Source organism: Orbicella faveolata, unplaced genomic scaffold (assembly GCF_042242905.1).
Source record: "Orbicella faveolata isolate gen_17 unplaced genomic scaffold, um_ofav_v1 contig_1, whole genome shotgun sequence".
Classification (NCBI taxonomy): domain Eukaryota; kingdom Metazoa; phylum Cnidaria; class Anthozoa; order Scleractinia; family Merulinidae; genus Orbicella; species Orbicella faveolata.
Genome location: NW_028301536.1, coordinates 23,165,146 through 23,185,341, shown reverse-complemented (window position 1 = coordinate 23,185,341; position 20,196 = coordinate 23,165,146). Strand labels below are relative to the sequence as shown.

Below are 20,196 nucleotides of genomic sequence, written 5' to 3'. Positions count from 1 at the left end.
CATTCTCGGTGAACGACATTCACAAAGTTAACAATTTGTATTCTTTTCTCAGGTCGCTTGCTTGAAAGAAACCGAGTTGTCCATCAGAAATGAAGGAAAAAGATTTCTACCTATTTAAAGGGAGTGGTCAAGACTACTACACATGCTTAGGACCCACCAGAAGTTATAGAGATGACTGCCTCTTCCTATAACCCCCCACCCTTAACTTGAGACCCACTGTCTCCATGATTACCCCCTCCCCCCACCCCTAACAATAGTGGTATCCTATCAACAATCCGCTCTCTTTTGTACAATGTCTTGAAAAATTTGTCCAAACTAATTCCTGAGCGGCCTATCATTGCGTCAACTGGACCAGTCAAACAATCAATCAGAATTCTCTTTTTATCAACATGGAGATTTACAATTTTCATGTCTGGATTTCAAGATAGTTGTTGGTACTGTTTTGGAACAATATTTGATAAACCACTTTTTTTATTATTATTTGACTAGATTCTGCTGACATAAAAATTAATGTTCTACTATCTCTTATTTTCTAATATCTATTTGTATTTAACTTACAGATCAATTAACTGTACTATTTCACTTGCTCTTGTTGTTTAACCACCTGGTTACTTTTTTAAGGTCTCATATCATGTAGGAAAGCTAAAAAGGCCGTTTGGGGCAACATTGGAAAGCCAAATAGGGCACCATTTGTTGAATAAAGTCTGAGCTCTTTGATAACATCATAAGCAAATCACAAAAAAGCCTGGAAACTTTAAGACACAGAATATATTGATAGTTACCCGGTTACTAAGACAAATATGGCTAATACGGTATGTTTCATATTTCGTTAAAGGTATATTACCTTTTTTTTTTTTAAAAAAAAATCAGATTTACAGTTGTTTGTTTTGGAGAGTAGCAACTTGCAGTGTTTTTATACGTAGTTTCATTCAGATTTTTACCTAGCTTCTTTAAAACATGGCAAGATAACTTAAGTTTTACAGGCATTTTCAAGTCCTGGTATCAGTTTTTCAAAATCAGTTTCACTACCCAGAGAATTTGTTACCGCTAGATGGAAGAAATGATTCAAAATAAAACATAATGAGAAACAAAGGTATTACTGATTGTACCTGCCACAAAGACTTAACCAAGAACCTATACATAACACGAAAAGAGTACAATATAGAAACTTAAAGAATATATATTTTTTGGCAGTCTTTGATTCAAAGTGCTCCTAGTGATCATTGCAGAATGGTTGGTGCCATGTTTTTCTTTGCTTTCTTCAGACATCAGTCTTCTTTTATGGCAGGCTTGTTCATTTGCCAGATGCTGTAGTTTAGAGCTGTAGCAAGAGTGACCCACCCAAGATAGGGCAACATGAGTCCTGCTGCTGCTCTGTTAATTGGAAAGAATGTGTACACACATCCAGCAATGTTTAACCACAACAAGCAAATTTCACCAAAGGCCTGTGCATGAAAGAAAACCAGAACTGCTATCAGAATCTTACAATGACAAGAGAAATTTAATTTGGGATTCCTCAAGGCATCAAAATAAGTTATTATGATAATCCTAAAATCATTTTTTTATGTTGCCTGTCCAGTCCTGCCATAGGCACCTAACAATATCCCCTTGTTCAAAGGACCTAAAAGGGGTTTTGTAGGTCACTTTCTGTTTTTCCAAGTGACTCTGACTTATGGAACCATCACTTGCTTGTTTCTAATTTCCCCTTGAATCCCCGCAAGTAGAGAAATTCTCATGCAAACTATAATAATTATTTCCTTTACTTCCAGATTTCATCGCCCCCCACCTCAGTGACACTTGCAAGAGAAAACCAATCGAAGACAGCATTTTCACAGTGTCAGCATGCTAAACACTCTTGTTAATATGAAGTGCCTTTATTCTTTAGTCAATAGGTAACAAAATGTACAAACAAATGTCAAGCATTCACAGTTTGAGCGTCTTCACTGTCAAATGCATACAGCATACATGCACTGATATTAGTTGCAACAAAATACATTGTCATGATTAAGGAAATCTCGATCTGTTCTTACCAGTCCCAACTTATGAGAACCAAAGAAAATAGGAGTCCAAAGCCAGTTCAAAGCCAGGTTTGTCCCGTACAATGCTAGGGCAGTTTTTGCATCACCATCAAACCCTCCACCATCTCGCCACACAAGGTATGATGCATAGCCCATTCCTGAGTACAGGCATGTCCACATTGGACCAAAAAGCCAGTTTGGTGGCCTCCAGGAGGGTTTCTTCAAGTCTGAAATGAGACATTAAATATTAGGTCTGTCTTCAACTCAAGTGTCATTTCAATAATAATGCTAACATTCTACACTATTCACTAATTACCTTTGTCAAACCAGTCTTTGATGTTAGATCTGGTGACAAATCCTCCAAGAAAGCCACCAACATTGGGCAGTAGGACTGACCCACCAATGATGACCCAGGTTTGTGGCATGGTTACATGTACACTTGTATCTGCTACACAAACAGACAATATTGTTATATAAAGCTGGAATTTTTCCTCAACAGCATACATTTGCATTGGCTACCTCAAGGTCACAAAGAAACTGTTTCCTTCTGAGAGTCTCAAAAGCGATAAATATCCACCAACATGTATTTTTCCACCAAGTGCCGGAGTTAACTGTTGATTCACTCACTTATTAATCAAAATGAATTAGCACAATCAATGCTCAACTTCCACGTGCAACAGCCCAGGGCTAGTGGATTTTGCTGTCACACGAGTCTAGATTCTATCTTTCACTTAATTTTTAATTAATTTTTAATTAATTAATCGAGCTGAGAAAAAAATTCTCTCTGGGCTGGTAACAATGACCATGGACTAATATATTCTAGGTCAAAAAAAGTCAGTTTTCCAGCTCATGCAAAAGTGGCTTTCCTTGCACTCTGCTAATCCTGACCAGTTAAATCTACATGTACCGCAATACAATCACAGTACTTTTGTATGTTACTCAGTAGTGAGCTGGGAAACTGAAATATTTTTAACCTGAGGTGTTTTCAGTTTCGCTGAATTAATAAAAACAGGGGTAATTGAAATTTTACTTTGAAGAGGTCATTTGGGACAACATACTATACACCCAGACCGCAGAATCAAAATTATGGTCATGCTGCTGAAGCTTACAAGAAAAAAAAAACAGACTACTATATGGTCCAAGAGACCTTTTTACCGATATGGCGGACATTTTGAATTCTATTGTTTCAAATAGCTATTATGGGTCGCTCAGGGGGCAAATTAGTATGTATTTGCCCCAAAGCACTCCATCATAGCTATTTGAAACAGTATGATTTAAAATGGTCACTGTTTCTGTAAAAAGGTCTATTCAAACACTGTTGCCATTCCCCTGGGCACACCCCTGGATATTTGCCCATAGTTATTAACTTAGACCACAAGTGCCACAGAACCCTAACAACGAAAGAAAAAGTACAGTTTGCTGGGAAGGGCAGAGTTTGTCCTGAGAACATCCCTGGGAGGTGGTTCCTGTAGGAATTCCTTAACCAAGTCCACCAACATGATAGCACAACAGAAGTAAGTAATGCCTGGGAATCTTGTGTACTATTGGGTATCCTGTGCGTGTTGACCTTTCCATAAACAGTAGGTGGGATTTGCAGGAACACGAAATTCAAAAGGTTTCATGTTTATGGATGAAACAGTTAACGTCGAAATATGATGAAGCAAGAAACATATATTCCGAGCTGCAAATTCTTAAACATGAAAACATTAAACATCTCATATCGGTCACCGGACTGCAGCGAGGTCTCGCCCGTGTATTGCATAAGTACGGACATATTTCTCGATTTCTGTGAAAGATGAGCGAGTTTGATGGGTGCAAAATTCTCGCGGTGGATTCAAATATACTTCAAATTTTCCACTGAACAAGAAACTAAAAAATGAAATACCGTTTTGGTAAGGAAAAGACATAAAACTTACCAAGATATCCTGTTATTCCAAATATTCGGCACACCGACCGGAACACTGCGTGGATCTGGAAGCGAATCTTAACCTAGTCTCTCTCGGCCATCATCCTTTCCAGAAAAAACAAAACGCCCTTCACATTCTGCAAAATGGACGAGCGTTTTGAAGAAAGTTCTTGAGGTGAAATGATTCGATCGCCATATGTCCTTGTCACCTTCTCTGGTGATACGAATTGTTCCTGACGAAGGGGAAGCTGTAGATTGGACTGTTCGTCAGAATATTGTTTTTCGGGATGTGCTGGTATGTATGTGCGCTGGTGATGATGTTAATGTGAGCGTGCTGTAATTTGCTAAATCAATGAACTTTAAACTAATAAGCTAAATTTTGTAGGCTTCATATAACCCTTGTTTTAAAGATATATTGGCGTAAAAGAAGGACGCGAAATAAAGTTGAATTAGTACTTCCTATCGTTATTATCGTTATTATCCTATCGTTCTGTATATAGATAATTTAATAGCATTTCAAGTTAAACACCGGTTATCTGGACCGGAAAAATCTTCAATAGACTTTTTTAAAATTCTTTTTTCCATTAGCGGTAAAATGTTTTTCATGCAATGTAAAATGTCAGTATCAGTTGACTGTTACCCGTTTTATTCTCGAGGTAAAGGTTTACCGTATTCTTACATAATTACAAATGTACACAATGTTTTTGAGTGATATTGTTAAATGAAATGGCAGTGATTTCCTTGTTCACAGTCAGCACAAAACTCTTGAAAATAAACCAGCAACCTGAAAAATATATCAGCTTCATTTTTAAGCAGCTTAAGAACGTTCCCCACTTTCAATAACATTGCAAGTGATGAACTTTAAATCGTGTGAGTACATGTATGTTTTACATCACTGCCAATCGTACACTGTATGTACATTGTGATGACAGCCAATGGGTCGTGATAAAAGAAAGGAACAAAATGGATCAAAGACCACCAATGCCAACCCTTTGAAAATTGGTGAATCATAATATGTACTTCATATTTTATATTAAATATTATATGTATGTAGTTATGAGGACACCTTTCATACATATATTATGTACGTAAGTGCTATTTGGTGTTAATGAGACTATGCCTGGCTGTTTATTTTACAGGAGGCAATTTCCCAGGTGATGCCTCATACTACAGCCACTGCATTTGAGTGTGAGTATTGAGGAACAATCTGCCTGCTTCTGGGTTTATGTATCAACTGTATGTGAAACTGTCAGTTAATTGTCATTTGTTTTCCCTCAATGGCCAGGACACAGTGCAATTACATTTGCGCAAGTGCTGTTTCCAGGCAAAGGTTTTTATTCATAATAGTAATCATGATTAATTTAAAGGCAACAAAAAACAATTAATATTATTACTGTTGTTGTTGTTGTTGTTGTTGTTGTTGTTATTATTATTATTATTATTATCGTCCTCACGTAATGTTTGCTTAGAGTCCTTAGGGCTGAGACCAGACCATGGTCCTGGGGCACTAAGAGATAGCCAGTTTTTAGCCTCATAGCACCCTCCTCAAAATGTGTGCTGTACCTAGCAAGGTTATCTTTTGTAGTTCACTGATGCTTATTTGGCCGGGAATTCTTCAAGATAAGTTTCTAGTCCCTTTTTGATAGCTCCAAGTGCTCCAATGATAACTGGTGTCGTTTCCGTTCTCATGCCCCACATTCAGCTTGTTTCGATTTCCAAGTCCTTATATTTGGATAGTTTTTCAGTGACTTTCACGGATGTGTTTCTGTCTGATGGTACTGCCGTGTCAATAAATTTACAGGCTTTCGTTTTGTGGTCTTTAATCGCTAAATTGGGTCTGTTGGCTGTTATTTTCCTGTCTGTGTATATTGGCATGTCCCATAATATCGTGACATCCTCATTTTCTGTAACTGTTTCCGGCTCATGGTCATACCACTTTTCTGATGTCTTTATATTATAGTTGCGACAGACTTTCCAATGTATATACACGGCTGCTTTATCGTGTCGGTGGGTATATTCTGTTTTCGCAAGTTCAGGACACCCAGACACAATATGGTCGATTGTTTCGTCGTATTTGTTACACATCATACATAGGGGGCTAGTACCGTCTTTGATAATGCTGGGGTGGTATGATCTGGTAGCTAGGCTTTGGTCTTGGGCTGCGATTATGAATCCTTTCGTTTCTGCCTTCAGTCCACTGCTTTTGAGCCACTGGTTGGTTTTGTGGTGGTCAACATCTACTTCCTTTATTCTCTTTGGGTATCTTCCATGGAGGGCTTTGTCCTCCCACTACTTTGTTAATTTTTCTTGGGTCTTATTTCGTGCTATTTGTTTGGTTCTCTTTGCATATTTGGTGGTTGTTTCTTCTGCTTGTTGTTGTTATTATTATTATTATTATTATCATTAATATTATTGTTATTGTTATTATTATTATTATTGATACAACATGAACTACAATAGGGCAATTAAAGAAGATACAAAAGAAATATACTTGTAGTTGTATAGCATGTATAGGAGTTAATAGAGGGTGTGTTCTTATGGGATGGTTTGTATCAAGATCTTTCATTCAAGATCACTTGGATCATGGTATATCAAAGGAATCGATGAATCCTTGCCCAGAGTAGATTCATTGGTTCCTTCTGATGCACCATGATCCAAATGATCTTGGACCATTGATCCTGATCCATGCTTCTATTTTCTTGATGATTTCTTCTCTGCCACCTTTCTATAGATGAAGATGAGGAAGGAGATAGAATCACTGTTAGAGGTGACGAGGAATTGCAGGCTATGATTAATGGGGTAAGGTACTCATATGTTCAGTACTGAAGAGAGTCTAGTACTGTAAGTTATATTTAAAAGTAAATGTAAGTTTTATGTTTGTATGTAGGAACTTTAAGAATAAAAAGATCTACATTTTGTTACTGTTTTTGTTAATCAGGTCGACAAGAATGTATTGATATAAGATAAACACAATATTATTATTATCCTGGAGCCCAGGGTATTTTCTGTGCTTACCTCCATTATACATTTTATACTAAGCTCTTGTAGAGCATGCATACATGTACATTATTTTATAAGGTTTTCAATTTAATTTATAATTATGATATGGGATTGATATACATGGACATGTGCAATTTATTAAAGAGGAGTTCACTTCAGTAACAAAAGTAAACTTGCATTTGCTGGTTTTGCATTACAGTACTACACTTCATTGAAAACCACTTTGGACCATAACTTATTATTTAATTTGTACTTTATTATACATATGTATTCATAGGATTATTTATGTTATACATGTAGAACTTAATAGTTGAATGATATTTTTTCTTCAATTCTCTGTCTTGTAAAAGCACCTGTGGATGAATGCAGAAAGACTTAGGAGAGGAGTTTCACAAGAGCCATTAATTGTTTATCCAAAAGGTAGCGAAATGTAAATGCTTTATTTCTAAACCTGCGCTTTCAGACCTCATCCACTTACATGTAGTTTGTGTGTCTATTACTTTATTTTGATTTTGAGAGTGTACAATGTATCTGCAAGTTTTTACAGTGCATTCTCTATTTTCCACAGCTTGTAGAACTTCAAGAAGAAGGAATTTTTGTGGGCTGACTGTAAGTACTTTTAAAACTGCTACTAACATCTTGTATTTGTTGTATTTATCACATTTTACTTGCAAATTAATTTATACCTCAAGTGACTAAGCAGTGCTAAATGTTCGTGTAGTGGTTTATCGCTTTTAAATAAGTTTGCTTCTAGTAATCTGTAGTATCATTAATCCTCAGCACATAATCTTGGCCGATGTTCATTAAAATAATTTTTCTAACAATTGATATGTAATACACACAACTGATTTTAAGGTATAGTTTTAATGACTAGCAAGACACTAAATTATTTTGTAATTTAGCTTCAAAATATGTGCACAAAATACAGTGTATCATGTCAATGTGATTTGATATTTACAACAAAACGATGACATATCAATGAAACCGACAAGACAATTTACTATGCAACCTTAAATATTTATTTACGTATATTTCCTCACCCAGAAAATAGGAGAAGGGAAAGGGGAACCTGCTCATTGGAGGGGGGAGAAAGCAAGTTGAAATTTTTCCTCAGAGGAGGGGTGCTTAGTCAAGGTGGGAAACTTCATATTAGTGGGGTCGGGCACTTAGTCTATGACTTACTGTTGGATGCATATGTTTTATTAAACCAGGTTAACACAAAGGCAACTCCAGTAAACAATGCTGTTCCAACAAATGCTGTTCCAACAAGGTGAATACATGTACTGGGACATAGTTACTCTTTCATGTTTCCAATCTTCTTCTAAAGTATCAGACTAACGAGAAAATTATGTTGCCATTTCATGGAGGACCTTCAGCCATCACACACTATTGGCTGATAGTGTATGATAGCTTAGCCAATCAGATTGCAGAATTTGCAGTCTAAGTATACTAATAGGATTCTACTATTAAATAATAATATTGATAATTATGCTGTCAATCCTAGATTAATATTATTTAACCTCATTGAAAAGGTATCAATATTTATACAGATTTCTAATTTTGTAGCTTACAAAAGTCAGAACATGGAGATATAAGGGTCATTTTAGGCAATGGCCAGGTAAGAGCTAATAGAATGTTAGCACAGAAATAATGGTCTAAAAATTTCTATTAAAAACAAGGCAAGCTGGTTTACACATATACATAGTTTTGTAAAGTGGATAGCTAGTAAGAACTCCTGAAGACTTTTTATGTACTCACAGATACTAAATTTAATATGGGATGGTGTATAGCCGTAAAGAATAAATAATTTATTAATTACTCCTTATTAGTATATACCACACAAGTGAATAGTACTTTTCACGCACGCTGATTGGCTAGCTCGGAGGTGATTAGCCAAGTACTATTAAACTCCAAGCAGCAGAGGAGAAACAAAATGGATTAAACTGGTCTTTTTCTTTGAATATCGTGTCAGATCCAAAAAAAAATAATAATAATTTAGTGAAAATCATCGAACTTTTGAAGTCGTTCGTTTCATTTCACTTCGTTTTCCTTCAATTGATCACCTGACTTACCGTATCATGTGACTTTGTGAGCACAAGTGTGCATCGAACGGCACGCAAATTTTTTTGTCTGACCTTTTGTCGCTATATTGTCACAAATAAAGTCACTCTTTGGTTCACTAGTTATTAAGTTTGTGTGGTACATACTAAAACAATTATTCACCTCAGTGTCGCGGCTTGGTAAATATCCACCACTATTCACCTCCACTTCAATGAATAATTGTTAATTATTAACAAATTAGTTCATAGGTAAGACAACAAGTAATATTGCGTATACTTCAGTCCTTTACATTATCTTATTACATGAACATTTAAGTTTAGGACTGTTAATATTCTGCATTTGTGCACTGTAGGTTTCCCACACAGATATTCAGCATTTAGACATTTTAGGACATGGAAATGGAGGAACAGTTTACAGGTTTGTTACTAAGAGTACTTTCTTTATTTAGGTATAATTAAGCAATCTTTAACTGCAATGATGTATTTGCAATCATTATTGTATAATTATGTACATGTATATATCATTAATTATAAGCTATATTGCAATCTACAATGCCACAAATGAAGATTGACAAAATAAAACCTGGAAGTGTTAAGTCCATGAAACTGTCTTCTGTTATAAATAATAAAAATAGATGTTAGGCCTTGTACTAGGTTTTATTTTCTGATCGGTTATTACCTTGTCAAAATGCTCCACAAGATGTTTGAGGTGGAATCTGTAGCTGAACGCTACATCTTGGACCTGAGTGGCATATTTTCCATATCCTCAGTAGTGACGATATTGATGATGTCATTTTCTGCTTTTTCACTGTTATTCATATACAGTAGTCAGTTTTTCCATAGATTTATTAAAATGAAAATTATGTGGTGGCTTGAAGATATGAGTTATACTTTCTTGTGTTAAAATGATATTTTACTCCCTTGTTGTACTGTAATATAGTTATTACTAGGATTGTAAGATATTGATCTTCATATCTCTTCCACAAGTGCTTTACACTCAGGTCATTTATGTAAATTGATATATTGAACTGATCAGGACCTCACAGACTTTAAACTTGATTAATATGAGGCACATGTACATGTATACTTGAAGAATTTGTCAGTTTATGTTTATTTATTTATTTATTTATTTATTTATTTTTATTATTTTTACTTCACCCAGGGCCTTGCATACAAGGACAAACCGAATTATTGCAGTTAAGGTGAGCTTTTCTTTCAGTTATACCATTCCATACTTAATTGGTTTGACTCTAGAATCTCAGCCACATGTGTCAATTTATTTTATCTTATTCTATATATTTTTTTATTACAATTTAATGACAAAAAATTCATAAAAAAAGCAGAAATGCCTGCCATAAGGACAGTCTGTAAAAGAGTCAGACAGACCAAGTACCTACATTATAAATAATTATATGAAAAGATATTAGATTTGCTATAGATTTGCAATATGAGTTTTTTTGTGTGGGTGGTTCAATTCACTGATTCACAATCAATATAATCTTAGAAAGCAAAGTATGACTGCAGTGTAGCTCACTAACTGAAAAATGGTACATTTTCTCTAATATTCAAACTTTGGATGTTGTTGCTGCATGTATTTCTAGGTGATTCCTTTAGATGTAACTCCAGATGTACAAAAACAGATTATATCTGAATTGGAGATACTGTTTCAGGTAAAAATTACAAATGAGTGTTTTTTTTATTCTTAAATAGACTGCAGTTTAAAGTTATGCATACATGTCAGTACAGTTCACAATGCCTATGCTGTTAGTGCTATTATTAAATTATAAATAGAATATTATAAATTTATCTTATTTAGCAATCTAATAATTTACATTCTGTAATCTCCTGGTGCATTTCAGTGTTCCTCGACCTTTATTATTGAATTTTATGGAGCATTTTTTGTGGAAAATAGGTAAAGTTTGCCTCTTACAAACAACATAACTGTTATTCTAGATGGCCAGTTGTGTAAGGCTTTTTTAAAATGTTTTCAGTAGATTGTAGTTTTTTCCTTCTCTTTTGTTTGTTTTTTTGTTTTTATTTGTTTTTGCTGTCGTTTAGCAGTTGAACTGTTTTCTGATGACTTGAGCAAGACTTGTACAAGACTTGTAGAACACATTAACACACAGTGTCTACCAAAATTAATGGGCACTTCAAGTTTCATGTTCAGAGAAAAATAAATATTAAGTTGATTTTCATGTAGTACAGTGTACTGTTCACACTGTCTATGGAAGCAAGTACCAAACTTAGCAGACTGCCATTCTGTCTGTTTGTTCAAAACTGTACTGACTGAGGACTGACAGAGGTTAATTAAATTTATAAATGATTTTTATTAACAACAAATTGCATGTTTTCTTTTCAATCTTTACTTAGAATATCAATTTGTACAGAATATATGGATGGTAAGAATTCAATTACTTCATAGACAGTGCAGTTATCAATAATTATTTCATTATTAAGTTATTATTGTCTATCATCACTGTTTGTTTTTCTTTCATGGTCTGACTAAGTGACTAATGATCATAGGCAGCTATGATACATGTAGCTGTAGTATGTTTAAACGGTTTCAGTTCTGTAGTAACTTGAAGTAAAATAATATTGACACTAACTGGCTCTTCGTATCATGCATTGATTTTAACTTTGATATTAAAATAATACGTATTTAATCCAGACTAGTAGTTAATTGTCTCTTTGAGCTAAGTGGATCATCATTCTGCCCAGCCTTGCACTATCAAGTTGAAAGTTCGTTAGTGTCTTTTTAAAAGATTAAATGTGTACTGTTTATGTACTGTTTATTCCACTGAATGTGAATGTCAGTCCATTACAGGCTATTCACTACTCCCATTAATTCAATACGTTGCACTTAGCAATTTTCTACTAACCTAAGTTCACTGGTTACATATTTACTAGGAATGAAAAAGAGAATTTCTGATGTGACCATTTTATCTCTGCTTAGGAGGTTCCCTAGACATGTTTGGCTGCATACCAGAACCAGTTTTAGGCAGAATTGCAGTTTCAGTAAGTGTTCAACATTAGCAGACCGTTCCTTATTGATATATTATTGCAAATTTCAGAAGTTTAATTGTCTAATGTTTCCATTGATGTGTAGCAAAGACATGAAGGAATTGTTGGATGAAGGGCAAAGTCAATCGTCATTAAACTGTTGTCAGTACTCTTTCTTCCTTTGTTCCTTCTGCTACATTCCAAATAACCACTAGCAAGCTTGGCAATAGAGAATGTTTACATTTTGTTTATTGATCAGTGCAGGGGTGTCGCATCTTTGAGAAACTTACGTACATGTATGCACTTCATTCATTCCCTCTAAAGGTGTCAGCCACATATGAAACAGGCAAAGGAAAGGCATTTAAACTTAACAAATGGCACCCTGTCTGTTCCTTTGAATAATTACTCTAGAACTGTAGTCGTGGTGAACAATGTTTCTGTCTTTACAGGTAGTCAAAGGACTTCTTTATTTGTGGGAATTAAAAATAATGCATAGAGGTGAGCAAGGCCTTACACTGTTTGAATTTGTATTAGTAAAAAACTCATTCCTGAATTACGAATTTATTCAAAGTTTAAAAACTACTGTAGTTTTTATTTGATAAATTGACATTTCAATAACTAAGAATTTTAACAGACGGTAGAACCTCGATTTAACGAACCTCTATATTACGAAGTTCTCGATATAACGAACGATTTTCTCAACCTCATTAGTAGTAAAATATACGGAAAACAACCTCGATACAACGAAACTTCGTTATAGCGAACACATTTTGTCAGTCCCTTGGCCCTTCGTTATATCGAGGTTTCACTGTAACTGAAAATGTTTGAAGTATTGCATCGCAGTTCTGCAAAGGACGAGGCTATGTAAGCCATGAACTATCTTATAAACTTGCACGGGACAGAGGTCAAACAGTCATCCACAGAATGAGACTTAAGGATTCATGGCTGACATGATCTTCACGATCCAATAGTTGCATAATTCATTTGTTCATTTATTGCACAAAGCTTTATCAGTTTTCCTAAGCTCATTCTTGTAATTTCTTTCGTGTTCTCTCTTCACACCATTACTGTAGATGTGAAACCTTCCAACATTCTAGTGAGCACAAGAGGCCAAGTGAAATTATGCGACTTTGGTGTTAGTAGACAGGTATATAATATATAATTGTGTCATTAATACTTTCAGAGAAGAATTCGACGAATTGATTTGGAATATACGGTCATGTATCATTACTTGTAATTTTATTTTCTTAGATTGTTCTTTTCTTCTCATTCAGCTGGTCAATTCAATTGCTACTACTTACGTTGGAACTCACGCATATATGGCGGTAAGATTCTAACACTTACTATTTTCTATATAGTTTTACGCTTAAATGTGTAATTTGCTTGGAGTTCGTCAACTGTCGTCAAAATGAAACAGAAATACTAGTTGGGTAGTAGGGACAACTGTGCTGGCTTTTAAGCTCTAGAATTATCAACATCTTAACTTATTTCACGTCAAGTTAGAAGAATGCAATCATTACCGAGAGGAAGTTGTCTTTACGCAATTATTTCGATCAAATTCTCTAACTTGTACCGTAAGAAATATTGTAACGGAAACTTGCTAGTTGAGATGGTCACAAAGTATAGGTCACTGTGATCAATTTTAAGGAAACAGTGGAAGGTTGATATGTTAAAAATGTATTGGTCACTAACAAGTCCGGCTGATGAGGAAGTCTTGGGGCTGCTCTTTTAAGTTAGATACCTAACACAGATGATGAACTTCATGGTAACTTTTTATTGTTTTCACCAAAATGATGGCCTAATATAACCCGGGTTGGAGAGAGCTTTGTCAGTAAGATTTGTCAACTCATCAACTTTTTACTGTTGTTCTCTCTTGTTTCGTTTTCTTCCAGCCTGAGCGCATACTAGGAGATGAATACAGCATTCGATCAGAACTGTGGAGTCTGGGAGTCTCTCTTTTAGAGGTGACAGAAAAAAAAAATTTTCACACTTATAATGGCGACATTGCGAATAAGAAAGGACCTGAAAACAAAATGATCAAAACTTGACCAAAACTCTAACACTGCAAGCAATCTATTAACACCAGTAGTTAAGCAAGTGGTAACAAGTCTGTTATCGGTTCTATAGTGGACAAGTCTCTTTCATGGACTTGATATTAACTAGTAAAGTTATTTTACTGTAAGCACCTTAACAGAATGGTATATATTTTGGGAGCATTACTTTCAATACATGTACAGTGGAACCCCACTTTACGGTCACCTCGTTAATACGGTCAGCTTGTTATTACGGCCAGTCTTTTTTGTCCCGGTGAAATGCCCTTACAGTTTCTTATAATAAAACCCCGTTTATGCGGCCAACGGCCACATTTTGAAATCCCAACCTGTATAATCCTCTCCCATTATATCCCGTTTATACGGCCACTCAAACCAGTTATATTCATCTTTCCATTGTCAATATTGCGTGCACTGATTGAAGTTTCAACTTTTTAAAAATTTATACCAGTCCTGCATTTTGAATGGTTATTAAAGAACAGTTGTGCAGAAGTCAGGAGAATTGCAAGGATGTTAATTATTTTGGCGTGGAAATGTCTTCTGAACTGTAAAAAAAATAGTACTTGAAGTCTGTTTCTTTGATACGTAAAGTGTTGAATTTTTCTAGTCTTGTATCATCATTATAAGCGCTACCGTTTTGATGATCTAATTTTTTTTTATATACCACAGATGGCTCTGGGGAGATTTCCTTACCCAACGGTGAGATGTTTTCACTATGTTTCTTAGTTATACGAATGTCCATTTAGGGTTTAATTAACCTGATGACGCCCTTAATTGATCCCAAAAAACAGTTGGTGAGACGATTGGTTTTTAGTCTGCTCTCTTGGCGTGTCAATCTCATCCAATTGGAGAGATTCAAAAATTTTCCGTTGTCATTCCCGTCCTATCCTTCTTAGTCAAATAAACTCTCTATTATATACTCGGTGCGTCTAGAGCGACCTCAGCGAGGGTCCCGTCCGATAGGCGAGCACAAATGTGCCACTTGTGATATTATTGTCTTTTCGTCACCGTCAGAAATCATTGGTAAGTTAAAAGGGGTGGATAGCTTTGTTAATAATGTACTGAAATACCCATGTTATTTTACAGGAAAGTCATGGAGGTGCTGAAACGTTTCTGGTAATTAAATTCTGAACAATATTGTTAGTAGAATCAGTTAGTTTTTAAGGATGGTCTTATAGGTTGCCATAAGCTGTTTCATTTTTGCAATGGTTCATTATGGCTGTTGGCATCGTTAAGACATTTCATTTTCCCTGTATGTTCTGGAAACAACTAGATTTTTTGCTCATTTCGTCGTCCGTATGTAAAGGAGCTATCCCTCATACGTAGTTTTTTGTTTTGTTTTACGTCTGCCCTACTTAAACAGTCTTCTGAACCTATGGTCTGTCGCACTACAATCTTTCTTCAGCTTCGGTTTAACTTAATTGTTTGGTGTTTGAATACCTTAGAACACTATAATTTTGAATTTGAAAGCAACTGTACGTCAAGCAGAAAAGGTCGTCGTGGCGACGTAGATCCTGTGCCGAACATAAAGATTAACCATGAAAATTTTGCTTTCCTTTGTTAGCCCATAGCGCTACTTCAGTGCATCGTACATGAGGTAAGCAAATCGTAGTAACTTGATCTTTTAAGATTCACGTACTACTAATTAATAAAGACCTTTGCCACGATATTTTAAGATTTTAATGTAGAACAGGTAATGAAAATCCAATGACACCTCAGAAAAGATCACCTTGAACGTTGTGAAATGACCAAGTTTAAAAGTCGTGTCGTTATAAAGAGCCAAGAAGTAGCTATGAGAATTTTACAGGTTTGTATGGGAGACGTGTACTGTTTGTCCTAGCCCTAAACAAGGCAGGGTTTGATTGTTCGCTTGTCTATTTTTTTCAAGAATCCGCCATGTTTACCCGAGGATAAATTCTCACCAGCGTTTGCGAATTTTGTATCTCAATGGTAAGGTTGTTGTTCCACATTATTACATAAACCTGCTAAAAGTTTACTTTTAATTATGTACCTAAGAATATTAGCGAGATTTCAAGGAGTTAAAACCCTGTCTGGCTGCGAGGAAACACACTGCATCTATCAGTGAATCTGCGGTGAGGGGGAGATTTGACATCAAATAGCGAATCTTTTGGCCATTTCTCTACTCCAGTTCTATACTTTACGCTTGTTAAAAAGAAGACTAAAACTGAGAACTCCATATTTAACAGAGGTGGCCAGTGATACGTGTTTATTTCCTGCCTTGCTGGGCGTTTCTTATTTACCGGCTGTGGATTATTCAATCTCAGTTCTTTTCTGTTTTATTATTATTTCTGTTGTTTTTTAAAGGAAGGTTTATTACGTTGATCTTTGACGAAAGGTTATTAGTAATAGCGTTTAAAGAGAATTAAAGAGAATTCTGTGAGCTTAGCTTTCAGTGAGCTGTTGACGGACCGAAGGACGGACGGACTGACTGATCGAATTTTATATTATCTTGATAGTATGCAGAAAAACCCTTTAGTAAGACTGACTCCAGAAGCAGTTTTGGTAAGTGACAGTTTTTGACAATCTCACAATTACAGATGCAAGCTCCTGTGTTGTTCGTTCATCTACACTGCATTCTCCTACTCAGCGTATAATTTTTCTTTTTCCACCGTATAGACTCATACTTTCATCGCGACAAATGATGATGGTAATATTGACATGATATCCATGTGGGTGTGTCGTCAACTGGAGCAGAGACAATCACGTGCACACAGCTTGGACTCGCCTAATTCAGAATCACCATGACTGTATTCATACTCAGAACCACAAAAGAGCGTTTTCACTGACGTGGTCAGCAGCCAGGTCGGCTAGAAGACTACGAGTAGTCCCTCTTTTGCTTAGTCCGTCGTGCGTGACACGAAAGAAAACCACGAGAAAAAAAATGGCCGCGCGAAATCCTGGGGGCCAGAAGTACGTGCGTCTCGCCCCCAGGATTTCACGCGGCCATTTTTTCCTCGCGGTTTATTTGCGGTCTCGCTCGGCGGACAAAGCGAAAGAGGGACTACTCGTAGCCTAGTTGGGTAGCAGCTCTCGTAAGGTCTCGCGTGAATGGCTTGATACCCTTTGAGAGGACAATAGAACAAACAACAGAAACAATGCCCATACTAGGCTCAAAACAATAGCCGCTAACAAGTAAGGAATTACAAGCTTTCGAGAACTGCTACACTTTTGCAGCAGCCATGCAAGAGTTCACCTCCCACAGGATTAGTTTGGGACACCAACATGGCCGCCGTTTGGGTTTCAACATTTTGGGACACCAATATGGTTGCTGTTACGTCATGTGAAAACACTCAATTGGGTGTTACTTGTGAATCTTTTTCTTCTAACCAAACAAGAATAAAGGACTGTAACTTCATTAACTGGCAACCAAAGAGAAGCTGATGCTTGTCGCAAATGTGTCAAAATATGACTATAGAAAAAAACAGCTGAGGAGGATTTTTTCGAGTCCCCTCCCGATTTTTTATTTATATTCTGAAGTCAAATTTAGCCAACATGAACACGTACAGAATTATGTTTGTTGAATTAACTTAACCATTAGCAGGATGGAGTGAGTATTCATGGATCTACTGACCCAGCTCTCGCCAAAATCTGCCCGACTCTGTAAATAGTTTGTAATTAATAGTAGGCAATTATCAGTAAGAAATGTAGTATAATATAATTAATTAACTAATTAATTAGTTAAGTATCAAGTATAGGTAGTGCGAAACAGACGTGACGCTTTCAAATGCACAGAAGTGACTGTTAGAATACAAATGGCGATCACAAAGTGTGTTTCATTGTGTCTTTTTACCTTTTATGCCGTGTGCCAATTTTGATCTGCGTGTGTTCCTCGTCAGCTATCTCTCAGGCACTCGAGTAAATATTAATTGTTAAATGCAAGATGGCGAATCGTGAAAAGACTTTTCGTTCCGTAGGCCAAAAAAATGTGGCTCAATTGCTTTCCCCAACGTAATAGTAAACCAGTAACCAAAAGTCGCTTATCAAAACAACGCCGAAAAGTTGCGCAATTTTGTTCGCTGATGTTGAACCAAGAGACGATGATCTCTTGTTTGAACTAAGCACTATTAAGCAGATTTGCCCATTTCGATTTACACATGCAAACAGACATTGAGGGCCTAAGAGGTTAGAAGAAAAACCAAGAATGGGTTAATGTATAATTATGTTAGTGGTTGCTTCCTTGTCTTTTTGTCAACTCATTCAGAACTGTACCAAACTTGTGGTTGACCTTTTTCCCTAGCTCTTCTATTTCTTTAAGGCCTTCTATAGCTTCATTTATCTTCTTTCCAAGGGCGGCTTTTTTAGTTCCGTCCTCTGGAACTTTATTCTGAAGAAACGAACCACTCATCTGCAAGCATTCTTTATTCCAGTCGTTAAAGAAATCCTCGAATCTCCTGAAGTTTGCCCTCAAGCTGTCCAGCATATCATCCCGCGCACGTCTGAACCTAGCACCTGCATAGTCCAGCTTGTGATAGACGTCTGTGTTGTCGTATTCCTTTTCTGATGCTTTCTCCGTGGAATTTTTGGATGGCATGATATATGTCGACACTGGCGATGGAACCCAGTCGGCATTGTCTCGGGACCGCATCTAATAATGTAGCAAAAGGTTCTTTAATATGGGAATGAAAAAGTATCTTACAGGAGAGTCTGTATAGCAGTCCCGGAATCTCAGTCACCGGTTAAATGTTCGGTAAATTTCACTACTATTAGGACGTATCAGTAAATATTTCAGATTTCATATCAGTTATCAGTTAAAACGCGCGTCAATGCTGAGGTGACAGTTTAAATCTTGACCAGTGCTAAACAAGTTTCTGCCGTATCTGTGGTTCTCAGTCGTTCTTCCATATCCTGAGGAAAGCCGTTTGCTGGCGCGTTGAGTTTGCAACCTCGATATCAGGCTTTCTCTTTCCGTTGACTCCCTTGTCAACGACAATGGAGGCAAAGAAGAGAGACAGTCTGGAATCGAGGTCGCTGAGTTTGGTGGAAAATATGTCATCATGATGTCATACGAAGTGTGATAATTTGGGCTGGGAAAAAAAAGATGTTACTAACTTTGGCCGACACAGCAACTCCTTCGTGCCCCATGCTAACAAATGGAAACAACAGTGAGTCCTCCTGGAAAATCCTTATTGAAACTCTGGCTTGTGTAATGGGTTTCCCATTCAAAGTAAACGAGATGGGAACTTCTCCGTTTTCTGCTATTTCAAATAAGACGGTACAGCCAATCAAATCGCCTCGTTCAGCCATGGCATCTGAAATAAATCACACAGAGTGTGGGTTAAAGTAAACTGGAATCACGAATTTGCTCTTCGTCGAAACAACATAAAATTTCTACCAAGTTTGTTGTTTAATCACAGATGTTAAGTTTTATCATAAAACGAGAAGTCGTAACTTTTAATATATTTGAGCAAAATGTCTACTAGACCTTCAATTTCTATAATGGAGTCTGCTCTGTCAGCGTCAAGAATGTCGCCTTTGATGTGATATCCAACACAATCGTTTTGCCACCCTCGGCCTCGAATGAAGTGAAATTTGTAATCCTTTCTTGCCACTCCAACCTCCAGACTTCTACGTTCCCCCGCTTCCAGAATAAGCACCTAAGGACACGGGCAATGGCACTGAATAGGACGCTAAATGCACTGTACATCAAGAAGCTTCAGGAAGCTTACAACCGCACGGTAAAATTTGAAGTGCAGTTTGCTATAAAAATTATGTAGAAGCTTAAGGAATCCATTGTGTTGAGATGTAAGATAGAAACATAATTTCTCACTCTTACCCGCTGCCACTTTACTTAACTGATATCAGGAGGTGTTTACATTAAACGTCTACGCCATTGCAAGTGTAATTGTTTACAGCCGTTAGAAAAATTCAAAAAAGTCTACTTTCACAAATAAAATTTTTCTTCACAGAGCCGAGATCCCTTTAAGGTCATTCCCCAGTATTGCATTGCGCATCCCTACTGCGCATAATTTCACGCGGGATTAGCGCGCGCGCATTAAAAAATGGCGGATTTTTCTTTACGCGGATTTTTCTCGCAAACGAGTATGGTGACCTATCATTTTTTTCTGCTGTTTTGCATTGAGTAATAAATTTCTCTGTGTAAAATGAGTATGGACCAATTCTCAGTGTAGAAGAAAAAACAA

At 36.5% G+C, this 20,196-nt stretch overlaps 3 protein-coding genes across 4 annotated transcripts in view; 1 reads left to right on the top strand and 2 right to left on the bottom strand.

The window, feature by feature from the left end:
- Window positions 1-453: 453 nt before the first annotated feature.
- Window positions 454-3,978, bottom strand: LOC110054539 (translocator protein-like). The gene is made up of 4 exons (XM_020760873.2): window positions 3,935-3,978; window positions 2,335-2,463; window positions 2,031-2,245; window positions 454-1,445 (listed from the first exon to the last, which is right to left on the bottom strand). Exons 2-4 carry the CDS (start codon window positions 2,441-2,443, stop codon window positions 1,269-1,271), a joined length of 501 nt encoding a protein of 166 aa, XP_020616532.2. The 5' UTR covers window positions 2,444-2,463; window positions 3,935-3,978; the 3' UTR covers window positions 454-1,268.
- A 108-nt stretch (window positions 3,979-4,086) lies between these two features.
- LOC110054586 (dual specificity mitogen-activated protein kinase kinase 5-like) lies at window positions 4,087-17,822 on the top strand. Of its 2 annotated transcripts, none has more exons than XM_089296366.1 (23): window positions 4,087-4,219; window positions 5,064-5,112; window positions 6,656-6,723; window positions 7,275-7,344; window positions 7,493-7,533; window positions 8,136-8,178; window positions 8,490-8,542; window positions 9,338-9,402; window positions 10,147-10,186; window positions 10,586-10,654; window positions 10,844-10,896; window positions 11,355-11,383; window positions 11,938-11,999; window positions 12,434-12,482; window positions 13,058-13,131; window positions 13,259-13,309; window positions 13,877-13,948; window positions 14,705-14,734; window positions 15,122-15,151; window positions 15,600-15,632; window positions 15,924-15,985; window positions 16,513-16,558; window positions 16,673-17,822. In XM_089296366.1, exons 1-23 carry the CDS (start codon window positions 4,121-4,123, stop codon window positions 16,799-16,801), a joined length of 1,317 nt encoding a protein of 438 aa, XP_089152492.1. In that variant the 5' UTR covers window positions 4,087-4,120; the 3' UTR covers window positions 16,802-17,822. The 2 variants fall into 2 exon arrangements, with proteins under 2 accessions (XP_089152492.1, XP_089152487.1); XM_089296361.1 differs by having other exon boundaries at window positions 8,136-8,194; window positions 8,491-8,542.
- The window catches only part of LOC149118445 (short transient receptor potential channel 3-like), a 15,629-nt gene continuing 12,924 nt past the window's right edge, over window positions 17,492-20,196 (bottom strand). Inside the window, exons 16-18 of the mRNA XM_089296423.1 lie at window positions 19,479-19,650; window positions 19,106-19,305; window positions 17,492-18,641 (exon numbers count right to left, since the gene is read on the bottom strand). Of these exons, the coding sequence (XP_089152549.1) occupies window positions 18,219-18,641; window positions 19,106-19,305; window positions 19,479-19,650 (795 nt within the window). The 3' untranslated portion in view covers window positions 17,492-18,218. The remainder of the gene's footprint in view (window positions 18,642-19,105; window positions 19,306-19,478; window positions 19,651-20,196) is intronic.

Coding starts and splice junctions, on each gene's coding strand:
- LOC110054539 (XM_020760873.2), bottom strand. CDS start 2,443: ATGCCACAAACCTGGGTCATCATTGGTGGGTCAGTCCTACTGCCCAAT. Junction 2,246..2,334: donor CAAAGACTGGTTTGACAAAG/GTAATTAGTGAA, acceptor GTCTCATTTCAG/ACTTGAAGAAACCCTCCTGG. Junction 1,446..2,030: donor GTTCTCATAAGTTGGGACTG/GTAAGAACAGAT, acceptor TTTCATGCACAG/GCCTTTGGTGAAATTTGCTT.
- LOC110054586 (XM_089296361.1), top strand. CDS start 4,121: ATGTCCTTGTCACCTTCTCTGGTGATACGAATTGTTCCTGACGAAGGG. Junction 10,655..10,843: donor AATTGGAGATACTGTTTCAG/GTAAAAATTACA, acceptor GGTGCATTTCAG/TGTTCCTCGACCTTTATTAT. Junction 15,633..15,923: donor TTCAGTGCATCGTACATGAG/GTAAGCAAATCG, acceptor ATTTTTTTCAAG/AATCCGCCATGTTTACCCGA.